The sequence below is a fragment of the Dendrobates tinctorius genome, unplaced genomic scaffold (assembly GCF_039654945.1).
Source record: "Dendrobates tinctorius isolate UK_male_01 unplaced genomic scaffold, ASM3965494v1 ptg000083l, whole genome shotgun sequence".
Classification (NCBI taxonomy): Eukaryota; Metazoa; Chordata; class Amphibia; order Anura; family Dendrobatidae; genus Dendrobates; species Dendrobates tinctorius.
Window position 1 is genome coordinate 16,425,704 of NW_027361751.1, and position 25,429 is coordinate 16,451,132.

Genomic DNA, 25,429 nt, shown 5'->3' on the forward strand with positions numbered 1-25,429 from the left:
CTCTTAATCCTCTCCATGCAGATCTATTATCTTTTGATGAGAACCTTTCCTCCAGAATCTTTGCATACTCGTGTTTGGCTAACTTGATCTCTTTAGATAGCGAGTTCCTAAGTTTCTTGAATTCAGTAATATCGCCTGCTTTATAAGCCTCCTCTTTTCTCTTACGGATCAACCTGACTTTATTTGTAAACCACGGCTTGTTGTTTCCCCGAAAGTGGACAGATTTGGATGGAATAAACGTGTCTTCACAAAAACGGATATATGAGGACACTGCATCAACCCATTCATCCAGACCCGAGCATGTTTCCTGGAATACCTCCCAGTCCGTGCATTCAAAGCATGCTTGTAGTTGCAATTTTGCCTCCTCAGACCATGTCTTCTTTGTATAAACTGTAGGTTTGGATGTTTTCAACCTTTGCTTGTAGGCTGGAATTAAATGAATTAGACAATGATCTGAAAAGCCCATTGCTGCTCTCCTCACTGCCCTGTAGGCCCCTTTTATGACTGTATAGCAGTGATCAAGCGTATTGTTCTCTCTCGTGAAGCAGTTTATATGTTGAGTAAATTTGGGGAGATCCAGGTTGAGTTTTCCTTTGTTAAAGTCCCCCATTACGATCACAAATGCTTCTGGAGATCCTTTCTCCCATTCTGATATTTTGCATGCTAATTCACCAATAGCAGCTTTAACAGATGCTTGGGGGGGAATATATACTGCAACCAGAACCATAGATGAAAACTCTCTTGGAGAGTAAAATGGTCTACAATTGAGTGCAAGGTACTCTAGATCTGGAGAGCAGCCTTTTCCCAGTATGTTAACATCACAGCACCAGCTAGTGTTGATGTAGAGACATACCCCACCCCCCCTTTGTTTACCTGAAGCTACACAATCACGGTCAGCTCTGTAGATAACAAAACCAGGTAGATCCAGACTACAATCAGGGATGGTCTCATTCAACCAGGTCTCAATAAAACAAAGAGCAGCTGAATTGGCCATATCAGATCTCATGTTACAAAGTAAGTTCAGTTCCTCCATTTTGTTAGATAAGGAACGGACATTAGCCAAGTGGAGTGAAGGAAGAGCTGTTCTGAACCCTCTCCTCCGAAGGCGTGCCAGGACTCCTCCTCTCCTACCTCTCTTGCAGTACACCTCCACAGGTTTCACAGAAGTAATGGATTTTATGTGCTCAATTGTTGAATTAGCAATCATGCTCCAAGAAGGGGAGTCCATGAGTCCATGTCATCCCCTGAGGAAGAAGTGTAATGTACTTCGAAACGCGTTGGGAAATAAATGGTTAAACTCTTTATACAACCTGGATGTGATACTTTGTTAAGCAGCGCACACAAGTCCAAGAATTTTATTCATTAAGGATTTATAATCATACTAAGGTCATTTTTGCCACACAATGAAATCCAAAGAATAGTGTAATGTTTTTTTTCTTCACAATTTCACTGAATGGGGAAATTTTCATGTATTCCAATACATTGTTCATTCAAAACTAAAACTCATCCCACAAAAAAAAAAAACAAGCCCTCATGCGTCTATCTTGACACAACAATTTTTTTTTAAAAAAAAGTTATGATTCTTGGAAAAGGAAGAAAAAACAGAAAAACAACAAAGATTTAGCCCAATTTTCCTTAAAAAAAAAAGCTTCATTTCTGATATGTTGATGGGTTTTCTCCCTTGAACTGTTCACTTCAGGCCCTTCCACAACATTTCTGTAAAATTAAGGTGAGCTTTAACAATTCTTTGGTAAAATGACTTGTGTTTGGGGAGCTGTACTGCAACAGGAGCCATGTTCTTTTGGGATTTTTTTCAGACAAGGGCCATTCGGATGCTTATACCATCCTTCAGGGGCCGTACAAATTTATCAACTTGAAAATTATCCTGCTATATTTGGTCAAATATTTAATTACCTCACCCCTATGTGATGGCTGGAGCTGCTTCTCTTTGGTGCGACTGTGATTTTGGCGGTAATTAACGAGCGAATGTGTTTGGATAACGTGTTATCCGAGCATGCTCGGGTGTTATCCCAGTATCTGGGGTGTGCTTGGATAATATATTCTTGTCCCTGCGGCTTCATGTTTTACAGCGGTAGACAGCCGCAACAAGTGGGGGATTGCCAAACAGGCAGGTGGGGACCCAGATCCAAATTTTGCATCGGGGTGCTTCAAACTCTAGTCACACCACTGATAGTCCAATTAGTGATTGGTGTGGAAATGATCACATAGGAGTAATCATACACAGCGAGGGGTAAGGTTTGTTTCCAGATACTAAAGATTGGTAGATAAAAATGCAAGTCAATTTATCAAAGTTCTAAATCTCCATTCATCCAAACTGCAAGAGGTTTCCTTTGGACATACATTTTCTGTGATTAATAAAATGAAAAATAAAAACTAACTTGGCAATTCTACAAATATTCATGAATGAATGGAAGATTAGAATGTCCAGCCGGAATACTACTTTGTCTAACTGTTAAAGAAGAAGAAAAGAGATTAAAACATCTCCAAGATTTAAGAGAATAGATGTCCTGTATGTGTGTGGGCCTCTATTTACACTCTTTGAAGTCAGCCATAATTCTCCAAATATTACTTTTTAAAGTTCTGCTTCATCTTTTTCTCCCACAGAATTTATACTATATAGAGGCAAATAGGAAGAAACACATCATAAAAACAAAGGAAAAGGAGCAAAACAATATACAAAGGCGGGAAATATAGCGGATAATAGAGATCGAGTGCTGATATTGTAAACAATGAAAAATTAATGAAGATGTACAGGATTAGAAAACCACAGTGGTCTTAAAAAAAAACAAAAAAAAAAACAAATGTTCCACACCTGTCCCAGGAATGTCCTGTCCCACAAAAGTGAGCACAGTTCAATATTTTTGGGGTGCAGAGTGTACATTAATGAGAAAAAAAAATGATTATTATTATTAACTCTTTAATTTACCAAATGGCTGCAATGAAACAAAGAGTGAAAAATTTAAAGGTGTCTGAATACTTTCCGTACTCACTGTATGTTAGATTCCCCGGGGCTGCATGTCTCACGGCAATTTGCCAGACGCAACAAATGCAGGGATAGCTTGTTTGTTAGGCAATCCCTGCATTTGTTGTAGCTGCTGAACAGCCGCGAGACATGCAGGCGCGGGGACTCAAATCTATTTTTTGAGCACGCCGAAGACACTTGGATAGCACTCAGGCATGATCAGATAACACCTTATTCGAGCACATTCACTCAACACCATTTATAAGCCAAGGCGTCATCATTTCAGTATAGATATAAAACAGGTAGGCTGGAAACGTCTTCATGTTTTTGGTGGCACTGGTATTTTCCCATTAACAGCTCCGGTTAGTGGGTATTAATTTACAATTTTTCTTCCTCGCTGGTTCAAGTTTTCAATAACATTCATTTTTCCTAAAGCAATCTATTGGGAATGATCCCAGCACAGAGCTGTGATTGTGTGTATGGCTGGATGTCATCATCTTTTAGCATACAGGACTCAGCGGGAGGTAGGTTAATTGTAAGGAAATCCCTGAACGGGGAATAGCAAAATTGGCAGCTATAATCAAAACCAAGGAATTAACTCTGTGTACATAGATTTGTCAGTCACGTAATTAGGAGATCAAGATATTAATGTTTAGAAGCGTTCATGGTGCCAGGATAGACCACCCTTGTTCTGTACCACCATGGCGAGAAGCTCAGCTGCCAGTGTGCAATCTCCAACATTCCCACAGAATCAATCCTGATCGGGGCTGGTAATCCTTCCATGTGATAATGTGTATTAGGAACAATGAGCGATGACGTCATCTCATGACGGTCCCACAGGAAGCTCAGGATTCTCATATCCAAAGTTTATATAACAGTTGGTAAAAATAGTGATTTCATTACAGCATTTTCCATTATGCTCAGGATATTTCAGAAGTGTGTAATGATAAACAGTGACACAGATGTGAATGCCACTGTGGATGACCTTCCAGTTCTCGGAGACCAAAAATATAATATACAAGGAGGCGCCACATGAACTTAGACATCAATGGGTATGGTGATTTTGGAGGGGATTTACAACCTAGACATAGACCATTAGACCTGACCATGCCTCTATCTAATTCTAAAGGGATTGTATACAAACCTCATTTATTCAGTTAACGGGGAAGACCCTAAACTATGTAAAACACCTAAAAAAAAGATCTCTGCAGGTACTCGCCCTCCCTTGGTCTAGTGCCGGATCCCTGCTGGCTTTAGCGGAGGAGTCGCATAAACAGCACACATAAAAGCTTTAGCCAATCACTGAGCTCAGTGCTGAGTGTCGCCAACCTCGGCGCAGCCGCAGGCTCAGTGATTGGCTACACAATGCTGATGTGACGCCACCTCTACAGCCAAAACACGGAGACAGGAGCAGCAGCAGGGAGCCGGCACTGGACCCAGGGAGGATGAGTATTTTACTATTTTTTACAGTTTTCTGAAAGCAGACAAGATATGACCACTGAGACCCTCACTAATTACAAAAAACAAGTGTCCTGTATTATTTAATGAGCAGTGTGCATGCATGACCAGCGCTCCATTCACCTTTATGAGTTTATAGCGACGGTACTGTGCATGTTTTACTACCGCTGCCTTACAGAGTGAATTAATTGCATGTTGACTACTGATCTGTTCATTTCAGGACACTTGACCTATCCCTGACAGTCCTGGGGGTGGTCCGAATTCACAGATCATACATTTATCACCTATCCTGTAAGCTGGTAATAAAGTTAAAGTGTTATTTGTGGGTACCTGGGTCTAGTGTATGTAAAAAGGTCACTATTGGTATACCGAATGTACAGCATATGGGGCTGTATGAAAACAGCTCAGCACACGTGCGAGAAGCTTTCCCAATGGATACGCTGAACATGGCTCAAGGAGCTAAGCTAAAACTAAATCTTATGTGCCAGACCTTAAACGTCCGTGATTACAGAAGGAAGGTGTATGAGGTTTCATGACTAAGCTATTGCAGTGTACTGCCGTATCTTCTGTGGTTATGGCTTTACAACCGTGGCTCAGTGCTCCACCATTTCAATATTGCCACCAGACTTCAGTAATCCTTGGTGTAAGACCATTGTTTCCCAAACTTGAGTCCTCATGGCCCCCCAATAGATCATGTTTTCAGGATTTCCTTAATATTGTACCGAACTTGTAGCAAGTTCTAATGCCTTGAAAATAATTACAATACTAAAGAAATCCTGAAAACATGATATGTTGGGGGTCGTGAGGACTGGAGTTTGGGAGACACTGGTGTAGACAATCCTTTTTATTTTTACACGACCACTGATCAGCTACATGGAAGCCGATGGGCAATAGTTTTCTCGCCAATATAGACAGCTTGGCTGTTATAGATCAAGCCCAAAGAATATCATGTTATCGCAGCACATCAATGGTTTACACAGGTCAGTGTACAGATGACAACTATGATTTTTAAGCAAGTGTTAGAAAAAAAAAAAAGATCACTGCACCAAATGAAAGATGTATTTTACTCATTTTGTTGGATGATTGCTAGGCTGTTGAGAAGAGCTGATGCCTGGGAACATGCATACGAAAACTTGTCCTCTGTTATTGGCTCGTCTAATAGGGCCACATGGGGCTGTTCACATGTCCAACTTTTCAACGTATGAGAAAAACAGACCGATTATTCTTATCAGACTTTTGATCAGAATTTGATGAAAGTGTGGTCCGAGTGTCATTTTTTTCCGCACATGTAGGAATAAAAAAGCTTTCTCCACCTGCTCCATTCTGACAGTCAGTGAAAATTGGACTGCACTTGGATGTCATCAGAATCAGACACATCTCCGATATTTTCTGCGGACTACTCTGTACGAAGAACAAGAAATTGGACATATGAACAGCCCCACAGACTATCATAGGTTTGAGTGTTATCCGTGAAAAACACAGATAGCACTCGTACATGCCCTTAGTCTTTACTGCTGAAAATTAAATTTAAAAAAAAAAAAAAAAAAAGGATCCTCTAGTCTACATCATGGATTACTTCTGGAGGCATTTTTGAATCCATGGCCAAAAGGTTAGAACACCACGTACCAGCCGTCTTTAAACTTCTGCTAAAGCTATGTGGACCTCGTTCATAAATAAAACAAATCTATCTGCACATCCTAGAAGTTGTGCTATGTTGCCGCTTCATTTCTGAATTGTTTTCTTCACTTTCTGCTTTCTCAGACAGGCTTGCTTGTGAAGCTGAAAGTTCAGAGCTCACTGCTCATTCCTATGTTCTCCACCCTATTCTTTTAATGACCTACCCAGTGTATAGGCCTCCTCCACATACTTCTCTCATACTAGTGATATACTATTTATTTAACGTGACTTTTCAAAATAAGCTATTGTGTGTGTACATGTGAAACAACACCATTTCTGGCCATTATATGGCTTGCATCGTGCATTTTTCACCACTGTTGGCTCCATTTACAATTTTCTGTGGTCTTGAGCTGGTGGGTAGATATTAGGTGTTACGATATCCTCCTTACAGAGCACACACAGAAGCACTGAGCTGTGTTGCTGTAAATCCAGTACTAAAGTGACAGATTTGCAAAAAGCTGCAGAACAAGGTGCCTAGTTTCTCACTGTGCCAAGTGCTCATCAGTCCTTCTCCCCTCTCCAAAGGGTAAAATATGAGCTGTAACCTGATACCTCACTGTGTCTGTCAAAACAGATTGGAGTTGTTTTTTTTTTTTAATTTCTGGATGGCGAGTTCAGGAAGCAGAGGGGAGGTGGCTCATAAGTGGGGGGGGGGGAGCATATTTCTCGGATAATATATATTACAAAGGTTCTTATTTTCACTTGAACTATTGATTTATGTGACGTTTGTGACAGTGACCGTGTAAGGAATCAAAAAGCTGAACATTTAGGAAGACTACATGAGCTGGAACAGTGACTCCTAGAAAGACCTGTTTGGCTTGATCATCTACTCCTGCCATCATCCAGCCCCGAAGCCTTATGGCTATACGTTCTTCACTGAAGCCACAATTTCTCCTCTCCTTTAATGAAGCTCAACAAGATCTGAACTAAATGAAAGAAGTGTGTGACTTACATGGGAAGTCATCGCTGTAGAGAGGGTCTATGTTGTGCAGCAGCTCCACTCTGGGGGAAGGGCTTCCTTCACTACAACAGAATAAAGAAAAGCCAAACATTATTCTCCTTCTAACATCTGCTAATTGCATTTTCTATTTTAATACTTCCTTTGTTAGACCTTTAGGAAATAACTGGCTTGACAGTAAACCGTTAGGCACTTGTTTTCTTAAGCTCAGCTGCATAAAATGACACGTAGCTGCCGATATATACCATCAAAGGATAAGTGTTCTGCGATGTATTGTGGATAACAGATCTGCAGAATTACATTTATAGCACATGATAAATTCTAGGTGTATATTTGTGTACAACGCTGCAAAGTATGTTGGCACTATGAAAGTAATTACAAATTAAAACTAGACGGATAAATACACATGGCAACATAGGACCCAACAAACTTAAATACGCTATAATAAATAATTGAGACATCCAGACATATGTGGAGAAAAGTGGCCATGTAAACTTTATTAAGGGTTACTGAAATCCATGGGAAAAACCAAAATCCATCAAATAATTAATTCTTTAATAAATAATTCCATAAATAATTCCTTTATTAATACGATAACCAAAATTCGCTTATTGAAAAGAGCAATCGTACCCAAACGGGCAGACATCACGAATGACTGACCACCCCCAAAACAACCAGCCACTGCTCCACAACCGTCTGGAGGCCCAAATTAAAGATATCGAGGCCTATGTCCCCCAGATGAACACCATCCGGACGATATAGGCCCGGCAAAAAGCCTTCCAAATCCAAATGGCGAAAAGAGAAAAAACCTAGACTAGACATGAATCTTTCCATCCTCCTGTTAATCCTCTTCCTGATACCGTTCACAAAACCTAACGGGCCACCATTCCAGATCAAATGGGGAACGACTTCGGAAAAAACTAGAAAAGTCCCGGGAAACATAGAACGGAGTAAATTCATATCCCTCTGCATTAACCAAAACAAATCCCAAGTCCGGATCTTACCCAAGTCGTTCCCCGAGAGATGAACAATCAACAGATCGGGAAGAGGACAGGAGGATGAGAGCTCTCTAATAAGCTGGCACAGATCCCCCCAGCGCAAGCCACGAACGCCATGCCAAAAAATACGGACGGTAGCCGGATCGAAACACAAATTGTTTGTATAAGGCCGAAAACTTGCTCTACGATGAGCCCAATGAACGTAAGAATGTCCTACTATCCATATAGTCCTTGGACCTATAACAAAAGAACAAAAATTAAACCGTGAATGCCAGGTCAGGACGAATATACAATTCTGCTCTATTAGATTCCCACCTTCCCAGACGTTTAATCCTGTCTTCTGACAGCCCAAGACGGGCCGCTTCAGTTGCGGCCCCGATCCTAAAAGAATGTGGGGTAATTCTTAGGTGTCCCAGACCCAAAAATAGCAAACATTTCTTAAGTAAAACACCAAATTGGAATTTCGTGACCAGCTCCAAAGAGCCGTGCAAAAATAATGGGCCATTGACTTTAGGGCGGAAAGAAAACCAACGTAACAAGTTTGCCTTAGGGCAAAGCGGAGAATCTGGAACGGCCCCAAGCCGAATCAACACGCCTTTACCCAGTTGATCTGTTTTGGAACGACGGAGCCGAATAATGACCGACGAAAAATAAACGGTAACGTCAGAGACCTGTAAACCTGACGGCGAAACCTTGTTCAAGGCGACCAGCTCGCAAACCCGAAACGCGCCAAAAAATGCAAAAACAAAGCACGTCCGGAATAAGCAAGTTTCGAATGAATCGAATCAGACCTTGGGCAAAGTGTCCCATAACCGCTTCAACAGGTCCACTGATATAGGCTGTCTACAGTCCGGACGAAAATTCGCTTTCCTTAAACCCTTTAGAAATTGGCGCACCGGAAAAAGCCCATGTAAAGACGTCCGACCGTAAAGTTGCATGAAAAAGGAGATCCCAGCCAAAATCCGATGGAGACCGGAAGAACTGACACCAAACTTAACCTTTTCTTGCAAGAAGGCTAGGGTTAAACTAGCGTCGTAGGACAAACAATGACAATTATGTACTGAACAGAACATCTTCCAATCAGACCAAGCTGCTGAATAAGAACACCAAGTCGCAGGAGCCAGAGAATTACGTATCAGTGACTGGATGATATCCCCATCACACCCCACAAGGATTGCGGGCAAGGGACACTTTCTCGCTCCATCCTTGGATGTTGACACAGAAAGTCTTCCAAACGCTGTCGTGAGACAAAACCACCAAAAAATTGACCTTGCTCCTGATGCAAAGAAGCCTTTAACCAAATGTTATGCAAAAGACAGGTCAAAACCAACTCCCTCAAAACCCTAGCCATGAAACTGCATTTAGTAGCCAAAGTGTTAATCGCAAAGACCGAACCAACCAACTCCAGCCTCACCCGGACACGTTTATTAGCTAAACATTCACCCCACCGCGTCAACAATACCAATACTGCGAACACTTCCAGAAGAGCAGAGCCAGAAACAATCCCAGAAGACACCCATTCCGACGGCCACGACCATGAATCCCACGTGGAACAAAAACAGATCACAAAACCAGAGGAAGGAAAAGAACGAATAAAAACCGACAATGCGTCGGAGTCCACAAAATCCTCCTGCATTACACTAATCCCATTAAAGGACACAAGGAATTTCCTCCAAACACCAAGATCCGAACGAAGCTCCGCTGTTAACCGAATATGATTGCCTGCACCATGGACTCCCTTAATACTGTCATACAGCCGACGGGAAAATGCTCTAGCCTTTGGCAAGATCCTCAGGGCAAAATTCAAAGATCCCAAAAGAGATTGGAATTCTCTCAAAGTAGCTTTTTTCCTAAGCAGCAAGGAATCAATCAGGGAAACCAGTTTTTGAACTTTGACCTGAGGAAGCCTCAATTCCATCGCAGAAGTATCTAAAATCACACCTAAGAATTCCAGACACGTACAAGGACCAACTGTTTTCTCAGGCGCCAGAGGAACACCAAAAAACTCCATTAAACGCTGAAAAGTATCCAGCAGTTTAAAGCAATCTCCCGAAAACTCCGTACCGAAAAACAAAAAATCATCCAAATAATGTAAAATAAACCCGCAATTCGCTTCTTCAAAAGTCGCCCATTCCAAAAACGTCGAAAAAGATTCGAAGTAAAAACAAGAGAGCGAGAATCCCATCGGGAGGCATTTATCAAAATAAAACAAATTGTCGAACGAAAAACCCAGCGAATTAAAACCCTCTGGACTGACCGGGAGAAGACGAAAAGCCGACTTGATGTCCGCCTTAGCCAAAAGAGTGAAACGGCCAAACCGACGCAGAGCGTCCACTGCTACATCAAACGGCGTGTATGAAACCGGAAACTCCGACGGATCGACTTGATCATTTAATGACGATCCTTTTAGATAAGAAAGATGATGAATCACTCTTACCGCATGCGAATCCCTCTTGGGTACGGCACCCAAAGGGGATACCCGAAAACCCGAAAACGGAGGCTCTAAAAACGGCCCCGCGATCCGATCCAAAGACAACTCCTTTTCAATATGAGCCCGAACCTCAGAGGAAAACGAATGCACTGAAGATAAATTACCTGAGACCGTACAACCCATACCAGAAAAACCAGGTACAAAAAAGCCAAACAAAAAACCATTACTGATTAACTCGGCCTTCTTGCGGTCGGGGTAACGGTCCAACCACGGGACCATATTTAGTACCTTCACAGGCGTCCGAGCTCTTGAAAATTGAGTCCCTCCCACCACCTTGTGGCTGCTGAGACAGCTGATTTGCCTTCTTAAAACATTTTGCGGCAGGATGACAGCCGCCGCAAAAGGAGCACTCGTGGCGAAATCGACAGTTTGCCTGCCACTTACACATAGAGTCATTAAAAGCAAAACAGAAACCCTTTTTCAAAGGCAAGCTGCTTTGCTGTTTAGGTCCTGCGGACCTCTGAGGCAGCATAAGGTTGAGCCAAAGGCCCACATCCTTAGTACCCACGCCAGCGAGGGGTGCACGGCCATTTTCTGACGAAACGCTTCATCATAATGAAGCCATGCGACCCCTCCAAAGCTTTTGTAAGCCTCCAAGATAGAGTCTGAGTGCTGAAACAGCCCACTGCATAGCGAGGGATGTTTTTCCCCTAAAACAGCGGCAAAAATATTGAAGGCCTGAAGCCACATATGAAAAGATTTAAAAGTTTTCTTCTTCTCATCGCCGTCTGCTTCTTTCCTCTCAAGCCGAGAGCTATAATCCTTCCCACCAGGCAGCAATGAGAAAATGTCAACATATTCCTTATTCCATATTTTATCTTTGACTGTCTGACTGAGATGGAAGCCCAAAGGGGAGACATCGCAGGTCATAGCCTCGCGGTAAAGGGATTCATCCGCTCCCACAGCTCCGACAGCTGAGGGTAACATCTGAGAATTAACCCCCATTGAACTTCTAACTTCCGCCACAACCCTATTAACTAAGTCCTGAACAAAAGCAGGAGAAGCCCTATCTGCATTAAGAGAAGAAAAAGCGTCAATCTCACCACCAGCAGCAGGTCGTTCCATGTTCGGTTCCTGTGAAGTCGAAGAGGCTAGGTGGAGGCTGAACCTCGGCCTGAAGATCATGAGGCATCCACACCGCAGCCAGATCCGGGGCTTCTGATCCTCTGGCAGCCCCAGTCTGCCCTTGGCTAGAATGAGCTCGGGCGTAGCGACAATCAACTCCAACATCTCCTCTTCCCGCGGGTACTTGCAGAACCTGGGCTTGTGCTTCAGCCTGTGGCAGAACACAATTATCTCTTCTCCTCTCAATAAACCTCTCCTGAGGTTGCAATTCCCTGGCCGAACACAAGATGGCGCCAGAGTCCCGTGATCGAGAACGAGATCCTCTCCTCCTGTCAATTCTGCTTCCAGATGGGGCCCTGGCCCGCTGAGCCTCCACAGGGGACCTCCTCACTGCAGCACGGTGTCTGCGAGGGGTAGGGGGCGGTGGGGAATAAGCTTCTCTTGGCCTCCGCCTCCTGGTTCCACTCCTGCTTTCACCACTCTCCATGGCTTCAGCTGCAGGAACAATCACATCGGGGGCATTCTCCACAGAAGCCCCCGCAGCTGCTGAGGTATTTGATAACACAGGCTGAGATAAGCAGTCACGTAACCATGACTCCCCTCCTTCTTCCCTCACACGAGATAACAGCTGTGCTAGCAGAGCGTCCATCTTCTTAACTTCAAAGTTGAAAAGTGATGAAATCACCTCAGGTTCTAGTATATATAGTCCTTTACTCCCGCCGAAAAGGCAGACCAATCAAATCCCGTTACCGGGTCAATTCACACAACTCGATTTCTTATTGGTTAATAACCAGCCAATTAATAAAACAATTCCTCAGAACCTGAAAGAAGAAACTTAGAGACAGCATTAACCCTTAAACTACCCCACACAAATAAAAACAGGTCCATGTTGCCATGTAACCATCGGACAAGGGTCCACTGCTTTGACATTTTAATTACAATCGATCTGCCATAGAACACATACAGAGTTTGATATTGTCAGCGATTAGATACAAGGGTATACATAAAGGGGGTGCAGAGAATCTCTGGTAATGAACGCCCTACCCTTAGTGAATACAAGGGGGGGTCGCATGATAACACGGCTCCCATAACTATTAATTTGATGGTGTTCAGTTGGTTGGTTAAGCACTGGTTTACAAAGAGTTAATGTTTCAGTAAGCTGTGATATTTCATGAGCAGGTTCCCGGTTGTCAGGCAGATTTGGCTTCCCACTCTTTTTTTTAACCTGTTTTGATTGGCTGACAGAGTATGAGCAGGAAGAACTTGTTATATAATCAGTTGTGTGAGACAGTTACCTCAGTTTACCTCAAGACGATTTCAAGATCCCTCCCTCCCGCCCTGTTAAAAGTATTTCACTGTATTGTCGTGTCGTTTATTTGTGAGATAATCTCCCTGTTTTAGGGAGGATTGGGTCATGAGCGTAATAATTTTATTCAGTGGAGGAGATATTTAATGGTTTTTAATGGTTATGATGAAATAAAATTGGTTGTTGAGTAACTCAAAATAAACGCCACGGCCATTTTATGCCAAACTTAAAGTACTGTCACACTTAGCGATGTACCAGCGAACCCGCCCAGCGATATGACGCGGTCAGGATCGCTGGTACATCGCTAAGTGGTCGCTAGTGAGCTGCCACACAGGCAGATCTCACCAGCGACATCGCAGGGGACGGGGGTTGCTACTTAGGCCTCTTTCACACTTCAGTTTTTTGCATCAGTCAAGATCCGCCAAAGGGACGGATGGCGGATCCGTTTTAGTACTGATTACAACGGATGCCACCCGTCCGTTTTTTTTGACGGATCCGAAAAAATGAAGAATTTTAAAGGAATCGCAGCTGAGAGAGAGAGAGAGAGAGAGAGATTTTTTTTTTTTTGTCCGGCACCCAGAAAGAATTTCGGGTTAAATGAGTGTCTGGAGGATCCGCCACAGGAAAAAACGTTGCAAGCTCCGTTTAGAAATCTTTGAGGATGGTGACAGACAGGAACTTTTGGCGGATCCGCAAAAAAAAACGGATGCAACGGACGGCAATCCGTCACGATCCGCCAATAATGGAAGTCAATGGGGAAAAAAACGGATCCTCAAAAGAAAATTGCGGATCCGTTTTTTTCAAAACCTGGCGGATTGTGACTGATTGTAAAAAACGGAAGTGTGAAAGAGGCCTTACCTGTCACACTAGGCGATCCTGCGTCCTCCCGCCCGGCTCCACGCTCATCGCTCGTCTCTCCACAGGAAGCGCCGCAGGAAGCTGGCGACGAGAAGCGGTCCTGAACGTTCTCGCGCGATCTGCGATAACCAGCGGGGGAGCGGGTCGTAGGTAAGTATCACACACAGTGATGTCGCTAGCAATATCGCTATAACGTCACAAGTTATAGCGATATTGCTAGCGATATCGCTTAGTGTGACAGTGCCTTTAGAACTCGGTGTCCTGTGTCCTTTTTTCTTATGTGTGAGAGTGGGGCCTGTGTTATCATGCTCAATAGGACTTCCCATAAATTACAAACTAAACCTTACAATCTAAAATCTCTGCAACGGAGAAGAGAAATGTAAAAAAATATCGACCATAACTCTGGACCGTTCTACGATAATTTCTAGAAGGCACTCAGTACATTTTTGGTCTGTAGCTGTATGATCCCCAGGGAGATTCTGAAACAATATTTTAGAATTTTCAGAAACCTACATGAAACAGCAGTAATACGACCATGAATATAGGTGAAAATTTGCAAAGGGAACTGCTCCCCATCATGTGGCTATGCCATAAATGTCTTCGGTAGGATTCCCATTTTTACTCTAGGTAGACCTGAATTCTCAAAATCTTCTTGACCGTTATAATGTAAGGAGGTGGCGGGGTACCTCAGTTGCCTCCTCTCTCCTACACACTGAGCCCATGCGGCACCTTAATGGTTCCCTCAAGTTTTATGTGTAATGTCTTATGTGTAATGTTTCATGTGTAATGTGCTGTACATAGTTAGTTCAGGGATAGAAGGAGTTAAAAAGAGGACCGGTCCAACAGGCTGACAGGGAAGGAATTTCCTGTTCCTGCAGCAGAGCCTGGGCAGGCTTGCCCGAGGCAGGATGCTCTTTACTTCCAGGAGCAGAGGGTGCCCCGGTTGGGGGGACAAGCTGCCAAGGACTGTCGATCAGTGTGGATGGGCCGTGGCACTGTGGACCAACCCCAAAAGGACTTTTGTGGTTCCCAGCCTGGATGGGAGCCGTTGATGCTGAGCAGCCTCCAGTAGTTGCAGAGACAGAGCAGAAAGTATTATATTGTTATAGTAAAGTTTTCCTGTTTGAACAGAACTGTGGCCTTTGGTGTCTTCCTGAGTGCTCATCCCCAGCGGCTGGAGAAGACGTGTGATGGAGGTAAATGACTGTACCGCAGGACTGGGACTTCACCTGTTTGTGTGTAAGGGGCCGGGGTGCTCACTGACTGTGTCTTAGTAAACTCGGCCATGACTACCACCCCGTGCCACCTTATTACAATAACTAGCTGAATTCCAAGTACCCTTTAATACAGCAAATTTCATGAATTCTCCCCTGCGGTTTGTCTTATCCACACCCAGCAGTGATGTTTTTTTTCAGACATTTTCTATACAAACCAATTCAATTTGTCGTGTGTTGTGGTCTTAAATGCTTATTTGTTAATTTCCTCCAAAGTAAGCATACTAAATAGAGAATGCAAGAAAACGTTTACTTTGGTTTCACTTTTACCTTAAATGTCTAAAAGAATAAACGCAATGAGAATGAGGGTAATGCATCTCATAGAAATATTTCTTTTCTGCCTCCAGTCTCGCCCAAATGATTAAAATAGTGGAGATGACATATTGCAAGTATTGTCATCTGAGGAGCGGAGAAATTAGTGCGATGATTCCTTATTGGGAAGAAGTCACATGTAATGCTCCAAGATCAAAACAGCTGAGGAAATGAAACATTCCAGGCCTAATGAAAAACAATCATTTCTGTACTCACTGGAAACTTCCTCCAGAGAAAAGGAAACCTGGGTCTATAACCGAGCCCCGGTCATCCGAACGTTGGGTTGTGAGGGACACGCTGCATGCTCTATCAGGGCTTGTTCACTTAAGCACATGCATATGTCAAATAGATTTTTAAGAGGATGTTCCCGTTTAGCCACTATTCCCCTGCAACAGAAGGTGAACAATCTGGTCTTTGTTACACATGTGTAGGTCTATATAATGAATATTGCAGTGCAGAAGAAGCGGTCAGGAGATATATCAAGGAGCACTGGTATTTTTAGCTGCTATGTAGTGGAACATAGTGACCAAACTTGAATCTGGAAATAAATCCTGCAGCGCCTCTACAGGTGAAATGAAGTATTACCCAGTGCGCTTTCATATCAATTGGTTTTCTCTGTAGTGCAGGACAGTACAAGTCCCCCAAGACAAGACTAGCTCTTTGTAACTAGTCTACTTAAGGCCATGTGCCCACGTAGCGTTTTATTCCAGACACTAAAAACCGGACTCCTTCCCAGAAATCGCGCGTTTTTTTCCGCGCGATTTTGCCGCAATTTTCGCGTGCAATATTCAAGCACTTTCCAAGTGATTTGAAGCATCGCTTGGAAAGTGATTGACAGGTTGGTCACACTCGTCAAACATAGTGTTTGACAAGTGTGACCAGGTTTTTACTATCGAGGCCGCCTATGTGGCATCAATAGTAAAAGATAGAATGTTAACAATGATTAAAAAAAAAAAAAAAAAAAAATCGGGGTATATTTACCTTCCGACGTCCCGCGCTGCCATCCCGGGCCTCAGCGTTCCCAGTAATGCCTTGCGAGACCTGTGATAATGTTGGTCTCACGTTGCTATAGCGATCTTACGAGACCGCTAGAGTCACGCGAGACTTCGTCATCACAGGACCTTGCCGCAAGGCATTACTGGGAACGCTGAGGCCCGGGATGGCAGCGTGTGACGTCGGAAGGTAAATATACCCGATTTTTTATTCTTTTTTTTACAGGGGTATGGTACCCAGGGCCTGGAGGACAGTCTCCTCTCCTCCACACCGTGGGTACCAACCGCACATGAGACGCTTAACTTCGCGCATGGTGGGCATAGCCACATGCGGGAAGTAAGCGATTCTCATGCATTCCTATGGGTGCGGAATCGCGGCAATTCTTTGCGATTCCGCACAAAAGAATGACCATGCTGCGATTTTTTCCGCGATGCGATTCCGCCGCGGAAAAAAGAGCAGCATTAGCACAGCATGTGCGGAATGCCATAGGAATGCATGGGGAATGCATGGGGTGCGTTCTGTACACGATTTTTAAACGTTGTCGCAGCGTTTTCGCGCCGAAAATCGCGGCAAAAACGCTTAAAAATCGCTACGTGGGCACATAGCCTAAGGGTCTACTTCCTTATGGGACCAGTTTTTTTTTTTAATGATACAAACAACCTTCAGTTTTTGCCTTCTCTTCTTCCAAGAGCCAGACCTTTTGCATTTTCCCCATTAATGCAGTCACATAGAGGAGATTTTTTTTTTCTGGGACAAGATGTACTTTTGAATGACACCATTAATTTAATCTTCTGGAAAAAAAGGAAAAAAAAAAAAATCCAAGTGAGGTGAAATGGTGAAAAAAACAATCACAATTTACGAAATTATATTTTTACTTTATTTATTTGAAGGGGGGGTGGTATTTTTAAGGCTTTCAATGTATGGTAAAAACTGTGGCGATGTGATTCCATAAGTTAGAATGAGTACGGTAACACCAAAATGATTTTTTTTTTTTGTTTGTTTTTAAAAAAAAAAAACAAACAAACAAACAAACACACTGACCTCTATCACTGTTCCATAACTTTTCTTTTTTTTTTGGGGGGGGGGGGGGGGCGGGACAACGAATGAAAAATCTCAACTCTGACATTTCAATTTTTTTTTACTCTTAAGGTTAAATAATTTAATATTTTGGTAGTTTACAAACATGGTGGAATATGTTGATTTATTTTTATTGTTTAATTTATTTTTGGAAGGGGAAAAGAGAGGTGATTCAAACTTGAATGTCTCTTTTAGATTTTTTTTTTACTTTTATTTTTAATGACTTTTCACATTATTTAGTCCCCCTAGGGGAATGAACTGGCGATGAACTGATAGCTTATATAGTGCAATAATTCACAGCAGGCACTCCCATTGGGTTTGAGTTCTGAGTGCAGCAATGGGCGCTGGAACGGACGTCCCACAGGGATTGCGCCACTTAAATGCTGCTGCCAAAAGATTGACAATTGCATTTCAGTGGTAATACATCAGTGATCTACACTGTGTTCCAAATTATTATGCAAATTGGATTTAAGTGTCATAAAGATGTAATTTTTTGTTCATCAAATAAACTCATAGATGGTATTGTGTATCAGGGCTCTTTGGATCACTGAAATCAATCTCAAATGCCTGTGATAATTAGTTTACCAGGTGAGCTCAATTAAAGGAAAGCTACTTAAGAATGATGTTCCACATTATTAAGCAGGGCACAGGTTTCAAGGGATATAGGAAAGAAAAAGGATCTCTCTGCTGCTGAAAAGCATCAATTAGTGCAATGCCTTGGTCAAGAGATGAAAACATTAGATATTTCCCAAAAACTTAAACGTGACCATCGTACTGTTAAGAGATTTGTGGTTGATTCTGAGCACAGAGATGTTTGTGTTGATAAAGGCAGAATGAGGAAGGTTTCTGCCAGGCAAGTTCATTGGATTAAGAGAGTGGCTGCTAAAAAGCCATTACAAACCAGCAAACAGATATTTAAAACTGCTGGTGCCTCTGGAGTCCCTCGAACCTCAAGGTGTAGGATCCTTCAAAGGCTTGCTGTGGTGCATAAATCTACTATTCGGCCACCCCTAAACAGTGTTCACAAGCAGAAGTGGTTGCAGTGGGCCCAGACATACATGAAGACTAGTTTTCAAACAGTCTTGTTTACTGATGAGTGTCGAGCAACCCTGGATGGTCCAGATGGATGGAGTAGTGGATGGTTGGCGGATGGCCACTATGTCCCAACAAGGCTGCGACGTCAGCAAGGAGGTGGAGGAGTCATGTTTTGGGCCGGAGTCATGGGGAAACAGCTGGTAGGGCTCTTTAAGGTTCCTGAAGGTGTGAAAATGACCTCTGCAAAGTATATAGAGTTTCTGACTGACAGCTGTCTTACATGGTATAAAAAGCAGAAACGTGCTTTCAGGAGCAAAATCATCTTCATGCATGACAATGCACCATCTCATGCTGCAAAGAATACCTCTCAGTCATTGACTGCTATAGGCATAAAAGGAGATAAACTCATGGTGTGGCCACCATCTTCCCCTGACCTCAACCCTATAGAGAACCTTTGGAGTATCATCAAGCAAAAGATCTATGAGGGTGGGAGGCAGTTCACATCAAAACAGCAACTCTGGGAGGCTATTCTGGCTTCATTCAAAGAAATACAAGCAGAAACTCTCCAAAAACTCACAATTTCAATGGATGCAAGAATTGTGAAGGTGATATCAAAGCAGGGTTCCTATGTTAACATGTAACTTGGCCTGTTAAGCTATTTAACTCCAAAATATCCTTTTTGTTCAGTGAATGTGACCTCCTAATGCTGCAAATTCCACAAATGAGCATTTTCAGTTCTTTAAAACATATCAAATGTTTAGAAATTCTACTGTGCCTAATAATTTGGAACAGTGCAATTTGAGTTTTTATTCATTTTGGAGATTATACTGTTATTATTGGGAGGTTTCTTCAATAAAATTTGATGTATACTCTAACCGGTGATGACTTTTATTAGACTGACTGTCATTTGTACCGACTATTTAGGAAAATCAGAGAAAAATATCATTTGCATAATAATTTGGAACAGTGTATACTGTATAACACTGCCAGCTCCGGCACTGTAAAGAGCAGACTAAGCTCCTGAGTCCACTCCATACATCTATAGCCTCCACAAGACATGTATATGTTGGCGCTATAAATAAAGACTTATTATTATATTGCGACCTTGGGGATAGAAAAGGTTAAAGGTGACCTGTCAGCTCTATTGACATCTTTTGATGTAAATACTTAAATTCCCCAAGTATAATAATTAAAACCATTCCATGTCTCTGTATTTCCTCCAGGAAATCAATAAATTGACCACTGTGCTTTACAATTCCTTGCTGGTCACTAATCTCATAGATGTTAGATTAAGAATTACTGTTGTGAATTCTCTGGATCTGACTTCTGAGTTGGGGCTCCCTCTGGTGGTTACTGCAGGTAGTGGAGCTGGCCAAGTTGACAGAAGTCTGCCACCTGACTACGATGATTGGAAATCAGGGGTTACTGACTGGGAGGATAAAAGTGAGCAGGCTTCCCTCAGTTGTTGCTGGTGATTAGTCTCTTCCTGTGCATCTTGAGGTCTGCTGTCTCCTGCCTGATCCTGCATTTTTCAGTTAAGTTGTTCATTTGCTAATCCTTTGCATCTGATCTGATTTTGCCTCTTTCTGCTCTGCTGTGCGGGTTCAGCGTGCTCCCTGCTGGGGCTGTGCTGAACCCCGCTCCATATGTTACAGCATGTGTCAGTTTGTTTAGTCCCCTGTTATATTAGTCTTTTTTGCTTTGCTGCCAGTTCACACCAGAATGCTGATATAGTGGGGGAGAGGTCATGAGATCTCAGTGTTTTTGTACATCAGACGTGTTGGATTTTTTAGGGTTTTTGCGTGATTGCAGACAGTGTCTTTCCTATCTAGACAGTTTGGGCACCATCATTTGCTCAGTCTATTTTCTGCCTGTGTTTGTCCCTCATCTTGTCTCACCAACAATATATGTTTGGGGGCTATTTCTTTGGGGTTCTACTCCGGGGCAGTTTACATTTCACCTTTCTTGCTTTAGGCCTAATTAGTTCTCTGGCTGTGTCAAGGCGTCTAGGGCATCGTAGGTACGCTCCACGGCTACTGTTAGTTGTGTTGTTAGGACTAGGGGCCTGCAATCCGCTCAGTGACCAACCTTTCTGGTTTCCTGGTGGCTTAGCCTATTCCTGCTATCCTCCTCAGTGACCTGTTCATAACAAATTACTGGACAGTCGTAGAAATGTATCTAAAACTCCATAGTATGAGCTCGTTCAAATATGCCACTTTTTACTGAATTCATAGACTCCTGGGATCAGGTTTATGTCTGGTGGAGTTAATGGTGACATTGAACATGTGATAGACGTGGACAGAGGAACGCTGGCTGTGTGCCATGTTCTCCTATTGTCAAGCTTAGGATTCTATTATACACGAGCACAGAGTCGCCATTTTTTCCTCAGCTGTGTTTTGGCTCAGGAAAAAAAAAAAAGGAAATGGGGGGATGCAACTGATTTATGCTAAAGCTCTCCAATTTGTGGAAAAAATGAGCAGATATGCTATCTGACCTTCTACTTCTGGACTTACTGTAGTGTAGGATTATCACGTTCCACATTATATATTGTGGATATCTTATGTGCAATCTATGTATCATTATTATTTATTACAATGGAACAACAAGTGATCTACGTAAGGAAGAGATGACCAAAATATTGTTATACTAGGATATTGCCATTTGTATCCATGTGTAAGTTTACCAAGGCAAAACCCTAATCTAGGAATTCCTGTGAATAACCGGATTACTTACCGGTAATACTCTTTTGTAGAGTCCACGACAGCACCCACTGAGAGAGGGGATCCGCCCCAGGAACAGGAAACCTACAGAGAGATAAATGGGGCGGTCCCCCTCGCTCCCTCAGTTTGTATTACCGAGAACAACGGAGGAACCGCCATACATGTTTTAGTCATTTTGTTTGGGCGATTCATATATCTTACCCATATAGCCTTTAGATTCGCTAAGTTTAATCATATATTAAATTCTAATTACAATCTCCACCACCAAGGAGACCCAAGTGTGAAAAATTTTTACGGGGGGGGAGTGAGCGGGTGCGGTCGTGGACTCTACAAAAGAGTATTACCGGTAAGTAATCCGGTTTTTCCTCTTCGCCACGACAGCACCCACTGAGAGATTTCCAGAGATAATCACTTGGGAGGGCACACCGTGTTAAGGACCGATCTACCAAAGGTCAAATCCTCTGTAGAGGACAAATCTAGTCTATAGTGACTATAGAAGGTAGATGGAGAAGACCAGGTTGCAGCCTTACATATTTGTTCAATTGGGACGTTTGCCCTCTCGGCCCAGGAGGATGATATGGCTCTAGTAGAGTGCGCCTTAATCCCCAGCGGAGGTTCTTCTCCTTTAGCCAAATATGCCATTGTGATCGCATCTCTGATCCACCTGGATAATGTGCCTGTTGTGACTCCAGACCCCTTTCTGCTGCCCTGGAAGGAGACAAAAAGAGACCTACTCTGCCTCCAGGGACTGGTCCTATCAAGGTAGGCTAGTACCGCTCTTCTTACATCTAAGGTGTGATATTTCACCTCGTCCTGGTTTGATGGGTTCTCATAGAAGGAGGGTAGGCATATCTCCTGAGACCTATGAAACTTAGTCGCCCGTTTGGGAAGGTAGGACGGGTCTGTCTTCAAAATCAGTCTGTCTCGAGTTATTGACAGGAACGGAGGGTCTACTGATAGAGCATGAAGATCACTTACTCTTCTAGCTGATACTAAAGCTACTAATGTAGCAGTTTTTAATGAGAGGCACTTCACTGATGCCGAGCTTATGGGCTCAAATGGGGCCTGAGTAAAGGCATCCAAAACCAGAGTAAGGTTCCATGCCGGAAGCCGAGGAATATGCACCGGTTCTGACCGCTGACAAGCTGAAACAAAACGGTTTACCCATCTATTTGCTGCCACGTTATAGTTAAATAGGGCTCCTAGGGCCGATATATGGACCTTTAGAGTATTAACTGAGAGGCCCAATTCTCGGCCTCTTTGAAGAAACTCTAAGATGGGCGTAATGGGTACTTCACCGGCTAGCTCTGCTGGGTGAAAGGCCTGGAATTTCCTCCACACCTTAGCGTATATTCTTGTAGTAGACTCTTTCCTACTTTGTAGCAGGGTATTAATTAGGTTTTCCGAAAAGCCCTTCTGCTTCAATAGTTCCCTTTCAAATTCCAGGCCGCTAGGTGTAGGGCTTTGGCCTGTGGATGGTAGCAGGGTCCCTGCGAGAGAAGATCCTGGTGCAGCGGCAGGATCCACGGGTCGGTTATTGACATGGCTCTTAGCCATGAAAACCACGGCCTTTTGGGCCAAAACGGGGCTATCAAGATGACCCTCGCCCTCTCTTGTCTTATTTTCCTGATTACCGATGGAAGTAGAACCATTGGAGGGAAGGCATAGGCTAGCCGAAATGCCCAGGGTGCTTGGAGGGCATCTAGAATATCTGGGTTGTCTGACCTGTAGAGCGAAGCGAACCTCTTTACGCGTCTGTTGGCTCTGGTAGCAAACAGGTCTATTTCCGGTCTGCCCCATTCTGTCGCTATCGTCTCGAAGACGTGCCTGCTGAGGACCCACTCGCCCTGATATAGGACCTGGCGACTGAGATAGTCTGCTTGAAAGTTGTCTACTCCTCTTATGTGGAGTGCCGACAAGGAGTGAAGATGTACCTCGGCTATCTCTAGGATCTCTTCCGCGATAGACATCAACGGTCCCGATCGCGTACCTCCCTGTCGGTTTATATAGGCCACTGCGGTGGTATTGTCTGTCTGGATTCTCACGTGGGTTCCTCTTAACTGCGGGAGAAATTGAGATATCGCATAGTAAATTGCTTTTAGCTCCTTTACATTAGAGGAGGTTTCTATCTCATGTTTACCCCACCGGCCTTGTATCATGTGCTCCTCCAGGTGGGCCCCCCAGCCCCAGGGGCTAGCATCCGTGGTGAGCACCTTGGAGGGAGTTACCCACCATTGCACTCCCTTAGACAAATTGGTAGGATTTAAACCACCACTTTAGGGATTTAACAACTTCTGGCGATAGGGACATCCTCCCTTCCAACCGCCCCTGCAGTCTCTCTGTTTCCTGCAGAATAGCCCACTGTAGTGTTCTAGAGTGGAACTGGGCCCATTGCACCGCTGGGATGCACGATATCAGGGACCCCAGCAAAGACATACCCTGTCTCAATGATATTACAGGTCTTTCTGTAGTATTCCGTATCTTATTGATTATGGCCACTGCTTTAGCGTCTGGCAGAAAGCACTTCTGACTTACAGAATCTACTTGCAGGCCTAGGAACCTCTGACAGGTAACTGGTTCTAGTGTGGACTTCTCCCAGTTGATTAGCCATCCTAGCGTTTGTAGGGATGAGATAATCTTGGTCATTCTTGTTTTGCACTGAGAAACAGAATTCCCCACTACGAGCAGGTCGTCCAAGTAAGGGACCACTAGTGTGTCATTCAGCCTTACATACGACATCACTTCCAGCATCAATTTGGTAAATACCCGAGGAGCCATGGATAGCCCGAATGGCATTGCCACAAACTGGAAATGCTGAATCCGACCCTTGAACCAGACCGCTACCCGCAGGAACTTCTGGTGCTCTTGGTATATGGGTAGATGGTAATAGGCATCCTTTAGGTCCAAAACTGCCATGTAACACCTGGGAAACAAAAGTTTTATTGCAGAATTTATTGACTCCATCTTAAATGGCCTCAGCCTTAAGAAGGTATTAAGCTTCTTTAAATTTATTATGGTCCTAAAAGAGCCATCTGGTTTTGGGACTAAAAATAGAGGAGAATAAAAGCCCAGAGAGTCCGCCGAGGAATCGGAGAGGAAGGCCGCTGCTCCTTTTATGAGGGGCATAGAGGACAGGAGTTTATTCCTGGCCACACCGTTTTTAATATTGTCCTCTAGGTCATTTAGCCATACCAACATTGATCTTGCTGTGCACGTGGCTGCTATTGCGGGCTTAAAAGCTGCCGCACATGCTTCCCAGGATCGTTTAAGTAGTGTATCGGTCTTACGATCTGATGAGTCAGCCAAAGTTCCTGAATCCTCTACCGGCAGGGAGGATCTACGAGAGGTAGAGGCCACCGCCGCATCCACTTTGGGGGCTCTCGACCAAGCTGTCAATTCCTCATCGTCAAACGGATATTTACGCTTTGACGTTAAGGGCAGGAAGGTCTTCTGCCCCTGTTTTTCCCACTCCCTTTTCACCAGCTCTTTTATAGCTGGGACCACTGGGAATGCTCGGACCTTCCTACGGGAAATGCCTGCAAACATTATGTCTTGTGGAGTCCTGGGGTCCTTACTCTCAGGTAGCCCCATGGTATTTCGGACAGACTTAACTAAGTTACTGACGCTGTCCGTAGGGAAACACGCCTGCTCCTCGTCCTCTGAGGAAGGGTATTCCTGATATCTATCAGAGTCTAGCTCCCCGGATTCTGATGGCGACCTTGATGCCGGCGAAGCTCCTCCTCTTTGTGAACTTATCTGTCTCACGGAGGAGTGACCCCCCAGACTACTGGTGCTGCCCAAGGCCAGTAACTCTTCCCTAATTATCACTCGGATATCCTCTTTCTTCCGTGAGGATTCCTCCAGTAAGGTCTCCTCAATACACGCTTGGCATAATCTTTTAGGGTGGCCGTCTGGGAGGGGCTGAGAACATAAGGCACACTCTCTATTTTTCGCCTTCTCTGTTCTTTTGGCATAAAAGGGGGGTATGGACCAGAAAAAAGAGGGCCATCAGTTATTTAATCTGACTAAACACACTCACCCGTGAGTCTCGTCAGCAAACTACCGGCTGCGGGGTCCGCGCCTCAAGCTGAGGCGAGGCGTGGGATGATTTCTTCTCCTTCCGTTTTTTCTCAAGGGGCTCAATTTGCCTGGAAGGTCCGCTAGATTCCTTCCTGGAGCTGCCACTTCTTCTGGTGCTGCTGCTTCTCCTAGTAGCACCGCTTT

At 43.8% G+C, this 25,429-nt stretch overlaps 1 protein-coding gene across 2 annotated transcripts in view; it reads right to left on the reverse strand.

Annotated features, from left to right (window-relative positions):
• Positions 1-25,429, reverse strand: part of ARSB (arylsulfatase B) — a 208,212-nt gene that overhangs the window by 79,496 nt on the left and 103,287 nt on the right. For both annotated transcript variants that reach the window (XM_073584152.1, XM_073584153.1), the window contains exon 6: positions 7,071-7,141. In XM_073584152.1, coding sequence (XP_073440253.1) covers positions 7,071-7,141 — 71 coding nt within the window. The remainder of the gene's footprint in view (positions 1-7,070; positions 7,142-25,429) is intronic.